This window comes from Cucurbita pepo, chromosome LG19 (assembly GCF_002806865.2).
Source record: "Cucurbita pepo subsp. pepo cultivar mu-cu-16 chromosome LG19, ASM280686v2, whole genome shotgun sequence".
NCBI classification, from domain to species: Eukaryota; Viridiplantae; Streptophyta; class Magnoliopsida; order Cucurbitales; family Cucurbitaceae; genus Cucurbita; species Cucurbita pepo.
The window spans coordinates 12,927-30,922 of NC_036656.1; the positions used below are offsets into that span (position 1 = coordinate 12,927).

Sequence of the window (17,996 nt, forward strand, 5' to 3'; positions counted from 1 at the left end):
AAAACGGCACATCTTCCCCACTTTATGTGGCTGTAAACAAACGCACACCATCCCGAAGCCTTTCATCCCGAAGCCTTTCATCCCGAACCCAACAAACTAAGCCCACGGCGAAGGCTCCGAAACAACTAAGAACCACAATGGCGGCTGAGCTTTCCTTCGCGCCTCTCTTATCCACATGCACTCAACATCGTCGTCTTCTCCAATCAAGGCGAAGCACCCTCTTCCATTGCCCAACACTTCCACTCCCACTCTCTCCCTCCCTCTCCACTTCCTCCTCTTCCTCTTCTTCAACACCAACAACGAGAGGCAAGGTCCTTTGTCAGACTGCTGGAACACATCTCTTCGATGCTAAATGCGCTGCTGAAGCCGGCCAGAATCGATTGTTGAAGGTTCTTTCTCTATCACAATGTTTACAATTTTATCCGTCTTTATTTTTCTCTCGTGCTTGCCGGAATATATTTGCTTCTTGGATGCTCATTTTAAACCTCCGCAACTGTCTTCTCAATGTTAAAATGTGCTCGAGTAATTCCTCAGTTTCCATTTGTTTTAATTGAATCATATTTGTGGGAACCGAATTTGGTATGGCTTTCTGAGGTCTGAAATGCAGGTTCCTATATCCCACATCAGAAACTTCTGCATTATTGCGCACATTGATCATGGTAAATCAACTTTGGCGGATAAATTGCTTCAGATGACCGGTACCGTTCAGACGCGAGAAATGAAGGATCAGTTTCTTGATAACATGGATTTGGAGAGAGAAAGAGGCATCACAATTAAACTGCAGGTCAGTTTGTTCATTTGGTTTCTCTTTGATGCAATCAACCATTTGTTCCAATTCTCTAGGCTACTGCGAGATTTGGCAAAATCAAGTATTTACACCAAGCTTTATTATAAGACGGTTGCTGTTGGCTAATGGAAGAAATAAAACATTCCCAGTTTAGCACTCTTTAAACTGACCACTATATACCTTGTTAATTCCTATCAATAAGGGAATTTATTGTCCCCAAGCTAAGCTGCCAAATGGCAATACATAGCTCAATTGACATAAAGTAGGTGTGTGCCAGTGTAAATTATCTTACTTTCTATTCATTTTAAACTTGAAAAATAAATTCTTAGATACTGAATAACAATCAATCTAAATTAGGAGGTCAACTACTTCCCTTCTTTAATGGGATTACCCAACTTCTTTGATGGGAGTAAATATTCCTTAAATTAAAGTCATTCTTTTAACAATCTCCTTCAAGATGAGGAATAGATATCATTCATTTCCTATCCAACTCTGTGAAGTCTTTTTGATAGTATATCTGCTAGTTGAAGTTGTGATAACATAAAATTAATGCATACTATCTCCTTCTCTCGTTTATTCTTGATAAAATGTCAATCAAGTTCAATATATTTTGTCCTATCATGCTGGATAGGATTATGGGCAATACTGATAGTTAATGTTGTAATGACCTGATTTTCGATACCACATCACCAGTTGCCATGCACGCAAGGTAAAAAAGGCTGTAAAATCTTCTTTTGCGAAACAGGAGACAAAGAATTTAAAATTTAAATATGCATTCAAAACCGACATAAAAACATTCTAAAGGTAATATCCGCGGAGTCAAATCAAAATGGTCTACAAAAAATACCTAAGTTTCGAGCAATAACATTTAAAATAATAATAAATGACAAGAAGGAAGATGACTCAATCTAAAGGGCACCCCCTACAACTGCATGGCTCCGCACGCTCCCGCCATTAGCAGTGGTCTACACTCCATCGGGAAAACAAAAATAGAATAACATGGAATGAGTATAAAAATACTCAGTAAGCAACCTACTTGTAGACTCTTGTCGGACTTAATCCTATACACGAAAACTTAAGCTATGTGCTCATAGTTGTTTTTAGCGATCACCCAAACTATGGCTAAACAACTATACCAAACTTGGTAGGTCACTGTACAACTTGCCTCAACATACCTCCTTTAACGGGTATTCAATCCCTCTCAAGTTCACAACCTAGATGTTTTCTATTTTCTTTTTGCTTTAGGTTTCATGTATGTCTAGGTCCTTTGTCATTCTTGTGCAAAGTGCACCTCGAGTTGAAGTGACCTATGGAAGGACCCTAGGGTAATACTCATAAGTCTGGAGGAGCCCTTTTTGCTCTAAATAATTATCGTACTCCATACATAACTACCTACTGAGCTCTAATCAGTGGATTCTCCCTAGTGGTGTCGGGTGTCACAGTCATGCTTGTTCAAGGCGTGTTGTCTATGGTTGCGTGTCAGACGTCCCGATCATGCTTGTCCAGGATATGTTGTCCATGGTTGCATGCCCGTTCTAAACCTCTTTTACATGCTTTCATTTTAACTCCCGAGCTAAAATGCTCCAAAATGTACTATAGGGGGATATGACTAGTTGTCACTTATTCCCAATCGGGTAATATGCTATCAAAGTCGTTGTTGTTGCCTAATCTCTTTTAGCTTATAACATTGCTTTCTTTCAAATTGTTTTCAACGTATTTCCTCGTTCACATTTTCTAAAACATTTCTTTCAAACGTGACCCGAGGTTTGAGCATACGCCACGTATTCTGCGAAATTCGAATTTCTCACGGCTAACTTGTTTACTGGGAGAGAACAAATGCTGCATAATCGTTGTCCCTCTTCCGCAAGAGTGCGCTTGTGAGACCGGGCAACATCTACTTGTTCCTAAGATCAATAAACTACTTGTCACTATGCCTTTTCCAGGTTGGGATAGTAAACTTCCTGCTCATGTACCCTCATCGGGTTAAAACAGTAAAACTACCTACCACTATGTCCTTTCCCGGCTGGGATAGCAAACTACCTACTCATGTACCCTCATCGGGTTAGAACAGAAAAACTACCTATCTTAGGAATAGTAACTACCTGTTACTTTGCTTTTTCAGGCTAGAACAGTAAAACTACTTGTCACTACGCCACTCAAGCTGAAGAGTAAAAAGACCATGACTCTCCCCACTAGTCACCACTGTAAGTACTTCAGTAGCATACCCTCTATGACTCCAAAAATTCTCTATAGGTGACAACTAAGCCATGTGTAACAAGTAGACCTTAACCTCTGTTGGTTAGGGGTTACGCCCGATCCGTCCCTACAAGGTACCTAGTCAACCCAAAGAGGCTACGGAACTCATGACTAGGTGCTAGGACCAAAATACGTGAAATAGTAACTCATAGTCTATGGAAACCATTACTAACACTTTATGACACATAGCAATAGTCCAAACTCATGACTGGGCAATAATAGGCTATCTAAACCCTAAATCATGCATAATAACTTATAAAAGCATACAACATGCTCGTCATGTTCATTACGTGATAAAGCTATATAACTGTAAATAGGACTAAGTTGTAAAATGTTCACATTATCTAAACAAAATTATCATGAGACTAGGTCAAATTAGGCTTCTAAACATAATACTCAATCACTGCTCCCAATCCTAATCGACTCCTACAAGTATTTCTGAGAAACTCACTCCATATAACACTAGTGAAATTTGGCTAGCTTCAAATTCGTTCAAAAAAGAAAGGAATGTAAGTCAAGAAACTAATCATTGATTGTACAGTCATCTTCTCTAACTTGCATGCGTGCCATTCTACTTTCTTTCCTTTTCTTCTTCTTTTTTTAAATCTTTTTAGAAAAAAATCTGTTATTTATTTTCTTAAAATTCCAGGTGTTATAGATTTGTTGTCACAATACAACTTTATCAGACCTTTTTCCTTAATTTGTAGGTCATCAAGGATTATCTTTAACCATAAAAGTTCACATAACTCTTGTGCAATAGCTCTGAATTCTAGTTTGACAGATGATCTAGCCACCACATTTTGCTTCTTTGCTTCTCCATGTTACTAAATTACCTAAAAAAAATGTCCAATGCCCCATGGTAGATCTTTTGTCCATTATTGATCCAACATAGTCAACATTGGTGTAAGCTTCCAATGCAAGAGAATTGTTCCGTTTAAATAATTTTTTTTTTCTTGGAGCTCATTTCAAGTAACGTAGTACTCTCTATATGTAATACTCTCTATAAGCTGCCTGAAGGTGAGACTCCCACAGATGATGCATAAATTGGCTGATTACACTTACTGAGTATGCTATGTCTGGTCAAGTGTGAGCTAGATATATAAGCTTCCCTACTAGCCTCGGGTACATTTCTTTGTTCACCGTAGGTTCTTCTTTTGACTTTCCCAATTTCTGATGTGGATACATCTGTTTTTTCTCATTTCCATCAATAAATCCGTCACATATTTCTATTGTGATATGAAAATACTTTGAGTTGAGTACGCTATTTCAATATAGAAGAAGTACTTTAGCCTTCTAAGATTGCAAATTCGTTCATCAATTTTTTTTCTTAGTTTAAGTTTTTCTTCTTCATTATCTTCAATGACTATGATGTCATCTCCATACACTAGAACACTAAATTCCCTTGATTCTGAATACTTGATAAAAGGAATGTGATCTCCTTGATTTTGCTTATACCCACATTCCTTCGTTACCTTTGTGAATTTTCCAAACCACGCCCTTGGTGATTGTTTTAGGCCATACAATCTTTCTCAATTTGCATACCTTACCTCTTGAGCTTTCAAATCTTGGAGGAATGCTCATGTAGATTTCCTCATTTAGCAAATGCATTTTTCATATCATACTGTGAAAGTTGAATTTAAGTTGGCATCTAAGTATAACAATATTTTTGCAATTGGGGCAAATGTCTCATGGTAATCTATATCGTAAGTTTGAGTGTATCTCTTAGCTACTAATCTTGCCTTATACCTTTCCAACGTTCCATCAGCCTTGTACTTCACTCTGAAAAGCCACTTACACCCAACTATATATTTTTTCCTTTTGGCCTATCCACAACTTCCCACGCGTTATTATTTTCTAAAGTAGACATTTCTTCTTTTTTATCATCCTGCCATTCTCCTTTGGATAAAGTTTCAAAAAATGTGTGAGGTATAACAATTGAGTTTAGACTCGCAATGAAACTCTTGTGGGATAGTCTTTCAAGAGAGATATAGTTTTACAGGTGAAATTTCTCTTCATTGTTTATTTTTACACGTCGTTTTTTCGGGGGCCTACAACCATTATGTGCATAGGGGTTACATCCCGTATGAAACTTAAGAGTATATCGCTTCTACGAATAGATCTTAACACTGCATCTCTTCCAAGACCAGAGCCCTTTATCTTGACTTGTGCTTGTTGCATACCTTGATCCGCTACTGCCCGAATAGCATTTCATTTTGTGGTTTGAGCGACAAATGGTGTCATAAGGGTTGTTCTGTGCATCCTGTAGTAGGTTTTCGGAGAGCTCTAGGTCTATCATCTATTGGTACTTGTGTTACATCCTCATTTTGAGTAGAGTTGAATGTTTGGACTTGCACCGGTTCTGAAATGACTTTTTCTTCTAGCATACCTAAGAGAACAATGAATCTGGCAATGGAGGTGGAGTGTACGGTTTAGTTGGTAACTCTACGGCAGTAGGGGTGGACTCATAAATAGAATTGGTAGCAGGCGTGGTTTTNTTTTTTTTTTTTTTTTTTTTTTTTTTTTTTTTTTTTTTTGGGTCCATCTTCTTCTTGTTTCCTTATCAACTGGTTATGGCAGCCGGGGTGTGGGGCAGCTTTTCATCACTCTTCTTCAGGATGGTTCTCTTTGATGGGCACTGTTTGTTTTTTGTTCTAATCTCAGTAATCTGATAGATGTCTTCAAGGCTTGTTTTTCTGCTCCTGAGGAAAGAAAGAATCAAGTAGATTCAGTCTCATTTATGATATTGATTGCTTTGTTGTTAAATTTGTTGGTGTAAAATTTTTGAAGCTGCCCATCTCAATGCGGTGGAGGTCTTTTTTTGGATTTTGGATGAAATTGAATCAAAAAAATTTCGCAGATAAGCATTTATCTAGGGTTGATTGTTTTTATTCTACTCATTTAAAGGTTTCTTCCTGATGCGCTCTATCCAAGTCTTTTGCGTATGTCTTTATATGCTATTACTTTGACAACCCTCTGTAATCTTTTTTTCTTTATTTTTTATTCACTCCCTTTGAGGTTGTACTTTTAGCATTAGTCTTTTCTCATCTCTTCAATGAAAAATTTCGATTCTTGTTTAAAAAAAAAATAATATCCCATTCCTTAGGCAAAGAGTCTATCAAGCTATTAGTAACGGACTAACCTTTCAGAAACAATCATTCATGTATTGACTTCTAATATTTTTGCATTGTAATGTCGATTAATTTTGTCATGATTTCTAATATTTAGCTTGTGTTAGTTGTCTTAACTATCAATTTGACAGGCAGCTCGAATGCGTTATATGTATAAGAATGAAGCATATTGCTTGAATTTGATTGATACACCAGGTCACGTTGACTTCTCTTATGAGGTAATTTCATGCAAGTCTTTATTTCAGCAATGTTCAGAAGTTATACTTGCATTTGAATGATTGTCTTGTTGGATCCCATTGTTGATAGTGTGAGGGAAGGTGGTGGAACAAAACTTATAGAATAGGGATAGAAAGGCATTATCCAAAGAATCATTTTTTGGACTAGTCACGTCCTTTATCAATTCTTAAATTACAAATTACAAGCACTTGATTTCCATTTAGTTATTACAAATTAATTATATGAACTCTAAAGTGCCCTCTTCATCAAATTTTGGGACTTTTTATAGTATGATCTGCTGTCTGTTTGCTGAATTTCATACCAATTATCATCTCAATTCGCGTCTTCAAGATAACTTCATTTGCTTAATTCACAAGAGGGAAATTGTAAATTCAGTGAGGGATTTTCATCTGATAAGTTTAACAAACGGTCAAGGAAATAAAAGATAATTTTTTAGTTATATTTTCTGAGTTTATCCAAGGAAAATTTATTCTGACCATTCAAGCTTCTACAACTCATAATGAGGATGTATAGAAGAAGCTGCCACTCGAGTTTTGACACAGTTTGGACATCTCCTTTTCCCAAAGCTTTATTCAACCACCACCTCTTTGGATCCCAATTCAGACTTTAGAGCCCATAAATGAATCTGATGAAGAATCTGAAGTTAGTTTAAGTAGTGAAGATTTGGTGTTTTAGATACAACAGAGTCAATTCAAGAAGGCATTTGTTGAAGAACCTCGTGCAAATAGCTTGACCAACTTGTTTCATACTTCGGAAAATGATGAAATAGTCTCAGGTGTACACACTTATCCATGTAAATTTTCCTCCCACATTACAGCTAGTGGTCTTCGTTTCTGTGAGATTTCTCCTCCCAATCCTCAAAAGACTTGTAAGGTGATTTATCATATATGTTGTTTGTATTCCACTATGCTTTTTCCATGAAGATTTATCTAGAAATACAAGGTTGGGGGATTACTATAAAAGAACCAACTTGAATGTTTTGCTACTCAACCCAGATACACTTCTTATTCAAGAAACAAAAAGACGGATCTTTTCACTAGAAGAATATTAAATCCATGTGGAGTTCAAATGAAATTAATTGAGTTCATGTTGAATTTTATCGTAGATCATGGGGTATGCTCATCACGTGGGATGAAAGTAAGGTGTGGGTTCCGGAGGTTCCTAGATTAGGTTACACCTTATTGGTTAAAATCTCCTTTCAAGATGATAAAACATGCTGGATTTCTGTGTGGCCCAAATAATTCTTAAGCACGAAAGCATTTGTGGAATGAGTTGAATTCCTTTCTTGCATATTGAGGTATTCCATGGTGTTTAGGAGTTGATTTCAACATAAGTCGCTGGGTTCATGAGAGAAGTCCTTGTGAGATCAAAACAAAAGGGATGAGGCAATTTAATAAATTAATTGATGAAATGGGTCTTATGGAAGTTCCACTTTTCAATGGAAATTTACTTGGTCTAAGCTAGGGGATGATAATCTGCAATCTTTGTTGATTCATTTCTTCATTTCTAAAGCATGGGATAGCTTTTTGATACCACGATGGTTTCGGAAAAAAGGTATGGATTTTCTCCTATCATTTCCCAATTCTTTTGGAAGCTGGAAGTTTTGCTGGGGCCTTCACCATTTCGGTTTTTTAATTCTTGGATGAGCTTACCAGATTGCGTTAGTGTTATTGAGAAATCCATTGCAGAAGATCGATCTTATGGATGAGGCTTGTTATTGCTTCAAAACCTCAAAATTTAAAAACAATTAAAAAGAAGTGGTTTGCTGATGAAGTTGTCCTGTATTTCAATAATTTCTGAGCTGGATAATAAAGCAGAATTGATTCTTCTTTTAAATCGAGACATAGTTGTTCATTCTACGGCCCAGGGAGAACTTTTTGAACTTTATTTGGAGTAAGAAACTTTCCCCACCCTTTAAAAGTCTTCTGAAAGCAATCATCCAAGAGCCGAGATGTGAATGCCTGAAAACCAAAACTAAGTTGCACAAAGAAAAGAGCTCCAATTGCTACTAGATTATGGAAAAACTCAACCACAGGCTTCTTAAGCTAGAACAATGATTTTCAGCAGTACGCCAATCAAAAGGGAAATGAATCACAAACCATCAACAGATTGAGATTTAGATACTGAATTCCAGCATGACAAATGAGATACCTTTCCACCCTCTTTTCCTTTCCAAAAGAAAATACAAACAAATAAATTCAATTACAAGGTCACCTTGCTTTCAATCCACAAAATCAGTAAACCTCTTGAACAACCAAGGATTTCACATGAACACAAGCAATACCCTCTCCAAAAAGATCCTTCTGCATTTTGAGCAACTGATGACAAATTGAACTCTTGAATCATCACTATCCCGGCAAATGCTTTGCAGAAATTCTTCAGGCTACTTTCTTTGATCCATCCCCCAAACTCCTTTTGTCCCAAGAAAAGATGTTCATAGTATATCAAAGATGGTTCCAACTTATAATTAATTTTTCTGACTGATTCCCTAAAAAGAGGGGAATAAATTCACGGAATTGAAGACCACTGGCCTTAATCAGTGAAGAAAAATTATGCAAACCTGAATGTTATGTAGATAGAAAATCATTGTCTGAAAAAGAGAGTCTAGCTTGCAAACAATAAGTCTTCAACAATGGCTTCATCGTTATAGTTGCAAACTGGCTTACAGTCAATTTTCAAGCTACTTAAACTCAAAACTGATTGATTGGTTGATTCTGTTACACAGCTGGGAGCCGTTTCTTCTGATGTAAGCTGATTAGAGGGGAGTAAGATTTAGAGAGGAAGGGAGTAAGATTTTAGTAAAGTGAACTTTGTTGGGTTCAATGTTGCATTGATCAACAATCAAGGGCAGTGAAGTGACCTTTCAAACATTTTGCAGAGACACGTTTTCCTCATATTTCAAAAGAAATCCGTTACCATTTCTCAGAAAACTGTCCAACCTTTCTTAGCAAAACTGATTGAAACATGTATAAGTTTTCCTCCTTTAGAAACAAACCGGACTGCACACTAAAAAAACCAGCCTTGGTGGGTTCTAAACGTTGATAACTCAATGGTTCCATCAGTATCTCTAATTTTCTTATGAAAGACAAATGCACCGGAGATTGCAATAAATCAACCATACATAACTTAAACCAGCGCACATGAGAAATAGAAAGATGAGGCTTCTGCATATTCTTCAAATCTTCAATGAAAAACAAGTCATTCTCATACCAAATACAGTAATATGTATTTCAAATACAGCAACTAATAAACTCCATAACGAACAAACTCTGGAAAATGAATCACACTAGAAAAAGAGGATTGACAATGACTGAAACTAACCAAAAGCAGAAGACAGCGGTGGATGAGGGTTGGAAACTAACATTCTACTATTTTCAATCTAGACAAGCAATTCCATCTGGTCTGAAATTTCACTAACTTGAGTACAATCTGAAAGCCAACGAAAATTTCCTCCTCTCTTATGCCTTCGGTTTGTTCACTTTGTTACGCGGATGGGGATTCTCTCAATCAACTCTTTTTTTAATGCTCTTATTATTTGGATTGCTGGTTCAAGATGTTTTAGTTTTTTCAAGATAAAGTGTGTGTTGTCTTCAAATTTAGAAGGCAACATGCTTCAGCTTCTCTTGGGTCCATTGTCTTTGAAGCCTTACCTCATTTGGTTTCATGTGATCAAAGCTCTTTTTTATGAGTTATGATTGGAAAGTAACTTGAGGATCTTCAATAATAAAGGTCATCTTCTGTGGTTTGAGAGTTTCAATTCAGCATGTTTGAAAGCCTTCAAGAATGTTAAAGCTCTATGGACAAACCTCATTATGACTTTCTTTTGGAATCTATGAAAAGAAAGAAATCAAAGAGTATTCATGGTGAAGACTCAGACTTTACTAGGCTCTTCGGAAATATTGCTTAGCGCGCCATTTTTTGCTTCCTATAGTCATACCTCCCTCATTATAAATTGGGAAGGTCTTTTATGCACGTCATGGACAACACATCAATGGAATTGTCTCCTATCGAGAAAAAAAAAAAAAATCCTAGTGCACAGTTTCCAAATCCTTTGCAGCCTATTCTTTTCTTGACATTTTACTTACATTGGGATGTTTATATTTCTTTTTAGTTGTTTTGTTGTTCTTTGTCAAATTTTCACTCCCAAGTGAAGGTTGTATCTTTTCTAGCATTAGTCTCTTTTCTGATCCTTAATTTCCNAAAAAAAAAAAAAAAAAAAAAAAAAAAAAAAAAAGGGTAAAATGCCTTGCTTTTGGAGTTAAGTATGACTCATGAGATTAATACCTTACCTAGCAATAATATTTCAACTTCATTTAACTTTCCCTTTTTGCTAGGTTTCTCGATCTCTTGCTGCATGTGAAGGTGCTCTTCTTGTTGTAGATGCTTCCCAGGTATGTCAATCTAGATGGTTTCTTTGCGTTAGCTATAGTTGATTATTTGTCTTCCAACTTGATTCATCTGTAGGAAATCTATGTGCATTAATTGTGCTTCACAAATCTTGACCTTTTTTTTTTTGTAATTTTTTGTCGTAGCTAAACTTGTATTATCTTTTGCTTAGTGTAACTCTTGTGCAAATCTGTATTAGGGTGTGGAGGCACAGACGCTGGCAAATGTCTATTTGGCTCTGGAGAACAACCTAGAAATTATTCCTGTATGTTTTACCATTTTGAATTATATTTATGTCTTGTTATTGGTGCCACATTTTGGTTCACTTGATAATTATAATAAGATAGTTTTGATCGGCTATGCCCTTAATAATACTTTTTGAGGTTAATTATAAGTTTGTGGCATTTCCTTCCTTGGTTTGACTCCTTTTTTGTGGGCTTTATTTTTTATACATTCTTGTATTATGTCATTGGTTCTCAAAGAAAATTTGATTATTCATAAAAAAAAAATAAAAAGATATAACTTTGGTCTTTGGATTGTGTGTAAGAGGTCTTTGAACCTTACAAAGTGTCAAATAAATCTCTAAATTTTTAAATATATATCTAATTAATCAAACTTTAAAAATGGTTTAATAAAACCTCTTTCCATTTTTTCAATTAAAACTTTCATTTCTTACAAAGAATAGGTCGGTCTTGATTCTAACTTTTTTTTCCTACCTTCTTGATAACTCTAACCTTCAGAATTCTCCAATCCTAGGCTCATCTGCTGTTGATTCTATTTTTGTTCTCCTCCTCCATTCTTAGATTCCCCTTATCCGTTCTTAGATTCTCCTTCTCCATTCTTAGATTCTCCTTTATTCAACTTCTCCAGTGTCACAAAGTCCTCTTATTGATGCTTCCCCTTCTCCGTTTCTTGGGCCAATGTACAATATACATCTTCTTGGTGGCGTTCAAACCTCAAGAATGCCCAAAACATAGGAATGCCCAAATATTCCCGAAGTGCCTGTCACTTTAAGGCAATCAAGAGAATTGTTGCCTTGGAGTGCCCCCTTGCACTTTGAAAACATGGACAAGTAGTAGTGCTGCAGGACAATGCAATATTACTAAATAACTGATCCATAAAAAGTTTATTTACACAGTCTCTCATAATCATTCAACTTTTATAACTAGTAGGTAGATTCTTTACGCATACTTGCGGAGAAAGAGTTAGCCAGAGAGTATAGAGATAAAAAGAAGAAGGATAGGTGATCAAACTAGATTTTGAAAAAGCCTGTGACATGGTGGTCTTGGATTTTTTTTCTTGATGTTTTGTGCAGGGCTTTGGAGAGTGGTGGATCAGGGGGATAAGTGGTTGTATCACTAACACTTCCTTCTCAGTCTTTGTAAACTGTAGGGCAAGTGGATTCTTCAACTGTCGAGGATCTAAGACAGGGAGACCCCTTGAACTTTTTCTTTGTTGTTGTTGTAGATGTGTTAAGCGCTATGTTGGAGAATGTGTATGACAGATGCTGTATCAATGGTTTTGTGGTGTGAATGAATCAAAACCATGTGAGCCTTCTACTATTGCAGATGACACCCTTTCATTCTTAAATTTTCATGACAAAAAGTCTAAGAAGTTGAAGGAGATTATCGACGTCTTTGAGCTTGCTTTTGGGCTCAAGATCAATAGGGAAAAGATCGCCATTTCAGGCAGTAATATTGATTAAAGTGAGAGTTGTTAGCTGCCAGAATTCGGGGTTGTGATGTTGGGAGATGGGCAGTGACTTATTTGGGACATTGGGGGGCAACCCAAAGTCCCAATTATTTTGGGCTTCGGTTGAAGAGAAAACTTCCTCTAAACCATCAAATTGAAACAAGAACCTAAAAAGTTTGAGATACTTTCTAGGTTTTAGCAAGAACTAAAAGTGGTATTGTCAATTCTTAGCAGTAACATATTCTAAATTTACTAAAGAAGACAGAAAATCCTGGATGTAAGCTTGTTGAAACTCCTATAGATCCAAATTTAGTCCAACACCAAAGTGGAGGGGTAATTCCAGATGACAATAGCATGTACCAAAGACTTGTGGGAATGTCAACTTACTTATCACATGCTAGACCAAACATTGCATACGGTTAGTATTGTTTTTAGTATGTGAATAACCCGAACAAACATCAGTTAGGGTTATAAATAGGATTTTAAGATACTTGAAAGACACTCTAGATCATGAATATTGTTTAACAAAGTCTAACAAAATTGAACTCTACATTGATGCTAGTTGGGCCGGAGAACTAACTGAATGGAAATATATATAGGGATATTGCATTGATGAATTTAACTCCAAGCTTGGCTTATAATCTATGTACAACCTAGCTTGAGGGATTAGATTTATAAATAGTGTAATTGGGTTTCTATTAGTCCTTGAGTATTTTTTTAATGCCATTTCCTTTTATAAGTAATTTCCTTAGTTGAAACTTCTCTGTTATTATATTTACCCATTAGTTGAAACTTCTCTGGTATTATATTTACCCATTAGTTGAAACTTCTCTTGTATTATATTTACCCATTATTGTGTTGTTTGAGTAATAAGAAAATAATTTCTTCTCCAAAAGCAACCGTACTAATTTGATTGATGAGTTATTGATGTAATATGTTGCAGGTTTTAAATAAAATTGATCTTCCAGGTGCTGATCCACTTCGTGTTACGCAGGAGATTGAAGAGGTCGGTACAATATAAATAAAAAAGAATAGTTTTATTTCATGTACCATCACTTTTGCCTGTACTAATGCTTTCCTTTGTTGAGCCGGAATACTCTGATCTTGGATTTATGTTTGATGTTGTCAATGGAAATACTGGCAAGGATAGAACAGTTCGATCATTTAATATTATTCATTATATTTTAGTTTTTTTAATTTCATAGAAANCCCCCCCCTTCTTTGATGAAATGAAAAGGTACAAATTCTTATTCGGAGATATGCTTTCACTGTGGCAAAGTGTCGATAGTGCCTCAAACTATGCCCTAGCTGGTAAATATTTGGATGCAAAATAACCATATTTATATTGGGCACCATGTGCCGCTCATTGTTTAGATTTAATTTTAGAGGATATCAGAATGATTGACCAATTTAAAAGGTGTCTTAAAAGGGCCATGACAGGTTTTCTGTATAACCACTTGTATGTACTTAACATGATGAGGGAATTCACAAATCAACATGAATTCGAGAGACCAGCTGTTACTTGTTTCGCAACATCTTTTTTGACGCTATCAAGTATTCATAGAAATAAGGGCATTTGAGGAAGATGTTTATTTCTGAAAATAGACAAACATATAAATGGGAAAAGGATCTGAGAGCGGCTGACTCCATTTTGATGTCATCCTTTTGGATCCAAAGAAAGTTCTTTGGGGAGATGAACAACATATAAGCTTCACTATTCTTAAGGACAAGTTTAGTACCAGTTCTACTCTAGCCATACTAGACTTTAACGTACCATTTGAGGTTGCAGTTCATGCATCTAGAGTTGGCATAAGTTGCGGTTCATGCATTTAAGGGTTCACTGTAATTTTGTTTATTTATTTATAATACGAACTTGAGCCTTTGTCTGTTTATTCATTTGACTTGATTTGGCTGTTTAATTTAATAAAAAAGTAAAAATAAAACAAGGACTTAGAGAAAACTTGCGTAACTTTAAAAGTACTTACATCTACATTTATGTTTTTTCTAAAAAGAAAAGAATTAAGTTTATAATATTTCACGTTTATTGCAGATTGTGGGTCTTGATTGTAGTAATGCGATACAATGTTCAGCAAAGGTTAGTTTTCAGTATTTTCTTATTCATAGTTGCTCTTCTTGTCCATTAAATGGCTGGTTACTGATGGAGACCATATATGCATGTGTTTATTTGATAAGAAATCAGAAAATTTCAATTCCATCAAATTGGACCTCAAACTGAGATAAGTATTGCAATCTTGATCTTAAACTTCTAAGTTGTTGTAATTTTTATCTTCGGATAAGTTTCTGTGAAAGATTGTGATAAAAAGTATTCTTATATTCATTCCACGAACTATAACAAAACACATATGATTCATATTTTTAGAAGAATTAACATTAGAGCTTAATTTTTATTGAAATTTTGCGAGTTTTAGCAACGTTGAGAAAGTGGTTAATTTGTGCATTGATCAAACTTTATTTTGTGAAAAACTTTATTTTATTGAAATTAATGATATTATGGATAACTTAAACTTTTTTGTTACAATTGGCGAGTGAATCAACAAAAATTGAATAGAGGTTAAGAATTTGAACAATTGTCTAAGTTTAGGGTTCAATTTGATAGAATTGAAAGTATATGGAGAAATTTGATTCGACATGACAAGTTTATAGCTAAAATTGAAATTTTCTTTTATTGTTGTTGTATTCTGACATTNATTAAATTCACTTTTTTGTTTTTTTTTTTTTTTTTTTTTTTTCTCCTGTAGGAGGGGATAGGTATAACTGAAATTTTAAATGCGATTGTTGAAAGGGTTCCTTCACCTCGTAATACTGCTGATAGGCCACTCAGAGCATTAATATTTGATAGGTATACAACTAGCTTAGTTATCTCGATATATGCTTATGTTTAAATGACTCTTATTTACACTGAATATCTTCAATTTAAAAGTTCTGCCTTAGCAGCAAACCTGTTTTATAGTTGATGTTCCCATATTTTCTTTATAACTTAACAGAAAATTGCTTCCATGTTTGTATGTTTCCTTAAAATCAGACTAAAATTCAACAGCTATATTGGAAGACTCTGCTTTAGCGCATCATTGACTATTTATTAACTTCTTGCACACTAATAACTATATTGTAGTTTTACATTTTGTAACTTCTTTGGCTAGGGGTTTAGCTTGCCTACCCTCTATATTATATAGATTTTGTAGTTTCATATCTTCTATGAAATGAACTTTGTTTCTCATAAAAATAAATAAAAATAAAAACTTTGCGCCGATTATATGCTTTGAGTTTATGGTTTTGCCATCAAAATCTTAATAATAATGAACTGAACAGATGTTGAATGAGGTGGTTATCTTGCTTTTGTACAGTTATTATGATTCATATAGGGGTGTTATAGTTTACTTTCGAGTTGTTGATGGGAGAATAAAGAAAGGTGATAGAGTATATTTCATGGCTAGTGGAAAGGTAAATTCTCTAGACACTCAATATTCTTTTTACCCTCATTTTATTTCTTCTCTTCCCAACATTGAGAAGTTTGAATTTTTGCATTGTCTTAGCTGAAAGTGGATTAAGGTCTTTTATTTCTTGAAGCATTTTCTGTTCTTGAAGTTCCTTTTCCCTAATAAGTGTAATGCCACTTTATCCACAGGATTATTTTGCTGATGAAGTTGGAGTCTTATCTCCCAATCAGTTGGAAGTGGAGGAACTTTATGCTGGAGAGGTAAATGATTGATTGGGCAATTGTTTATATAGTTAAGTGATCCCCACGTATTTTTAATAGTATATTCGTAAATGGGAACCTGTTAGTCTTTTGTCATTTTTATTATAATTATACGATATTTAGTTTAGGGCTTCCATGTATGCATATATGTATTAAACTGTAGACAAAGTAGAGTTATTTCTGCTATTTGCTCTCACATTAATGTAGTATCAAAGCACTAGAATTTTTCCTAGGGCAGTTAGGGCTTTGTGAACCATTAGGGGTTGGGATGTGAAACACAGCTTTAGTTTTTGTCACTACCCAACTAGCCTACCCACCGATCAGCAAAAATCTAGAACATGAACCACAAACTCCCACAAGCAAGTCAAGAACAAACCTAGATGGGGTAATTGTGAGGAGGTTGCATTAGTGATGAGTGGTAACTTGGGTTTTTGACCATTGGCTAGGATTTATTTATAGGTGTTGATACCATGAAGATTTAAAATATTTATTCATTATTTACATCTAAAGATTATGTCATGTTAAATTCAAAAAGTGAAAGTGTCGTTGGATTATGGTATCAGAGTGGAAAACAGGATTGTTTCGTGTCTCCTTCTTACGAAAATGTGTGATGAAATCCAATGACACACTTTCCCAAGGTCTTGTTGGTACCAGCAAGGGTTCGAGAAATCCCGAGACCTTTGCCTTCTCAATTTGTTTTGTTGGTAGATAAGGCATGCCTTAGTCTCTTTAGCCAGTCTCCTTAGTCTCTTTAGCCTACACCAGAAAGGCTAAAAAAAGAAAAACTTATCTACTCAACTCCTACCCTGAACTTTGGGGATCAAAGAATAAACTGTGGAAGATATTATCTAACTTTCCTGAAGAGCTGTTTACAAAGATGTCCCAACTTTGACACTCATTTTCAACACTATTCTATTTTCTTGCCCTGTTCATTTTCAGGTTGGCTATCTTTCAGCTTCTATAAGATCAGTAGCTGATGCCAGAGTTGGGGACACCATTACTCACTTTAGTAGAAAGGCCGAAGACTCACTACCTGGATATGAGGAAGTCACTCCAATGGTATTCTGTGGCCTTTTTCCAGTTGATGCAGACCAGTATTGATCCTTGCTTATGCTAATTTATTTACCATATTCTAAAAATTTACAAAGTAATGATCTGTTTGCTTCTGCTTAACTTAAACTTTTGTGCTCTACTTTTTCAGGTTTCCAGAATTACGTGATGCTCTTGAAAAGCTGCAACTTAATGATGCCGCGTTGAAGGTTATTGAAGGATTAATTCTCTTTTATATATTTCAATTTTGACTCTTTAATACATCTACATTACAAATACTTTGCCTCACTTTAGTTGTTCTGTTATGGACAGTTTTGTTTACTACAACATAAAACTAGTCTTAATGTTTGATTCTATCATTTAGAAGGTTTCAGTTTAGTCCCTTTTATTTTAATATGTTTAATTGCACCCCTTTTATTCATGGGCGTTAAATGTGATTGATGGTAGATATACGGTTCATTATACTTGTTGAGTTGGCAAAATCTCGGATAAGGAGTATCGTCTTTATGATAGGAAAAGTTAATTTTTTTTCCAACTTCTTACCGAAAGTATCTTCATATGTTGTTCTATGAAGGAGAAAAACTCCCCTTCTAAGAAGTTCTTAGTATGTCCTCGTTTTTTTATAGTTAAAATATTATTACTATTATTATATTTACTATTATTGAAACTAGCAATTTTTCTCTCAAATTCTTCATTCACCCTTCATTATCTTCATTGTTGTGGAGTTGGGGAATAGGTTCAA

At 35.2% G+C, this 17,996-nt stretch overlaps 1 protein-coding gene across 1 annotated transcript in view; it reads left to right on the forward strand.

Annotated features, from left to right (window-relative positions):
* The window catches only part of LOC111782154 (translation factor GUF1 homolog, chloroplastic), a 26,019-nt gene continuing 8,023 nt past the window's right edge, over positions 1-17,996 (forward strand). Inside the window, exons 1-12 of the mRNA XM_023662962.1 lie at positions 1-389; positions 608-784; positions 6,303-6,389; positions 10,743-10,799; positions 10,994-11,059; positions 13,430-13,492; positions 14,537-14,581; positions 15,246-15,346; positions 15,852-15,948; positions 16,133-16,204; positions 17,144-17,298; positions 17,406-17,463. Of these exons, the coding sequence (XP_023518730.1) occupies positions 138-389; positions 608-784; positions 6,303-6,389; positions 10,743-10,799; positions 10,994-11,059; positions 13,430-13,492; positions 14,537-14,581; positions 15,246-15,346; positions 15,852-15,948; positions 16,133-16,204; positions 17,144-17,298; positions 17,406-17,463 (1,230 nt within the window). The 5' untranslated portion in view covers positions 1-137. The remainder of the gene's footprint in view (positions 390-607; positions 785-6,302; positions 6,390-10,742; positions 10,800-10,993; positions 11,060-13,429; positions 13,493-14,536; positions 14,582-15,245; positions 15,347-15,851; positions 15,949-16,132; positions 16,205-17,143; positions 17,299-17,405; positions 17,464-17,996) is intronic.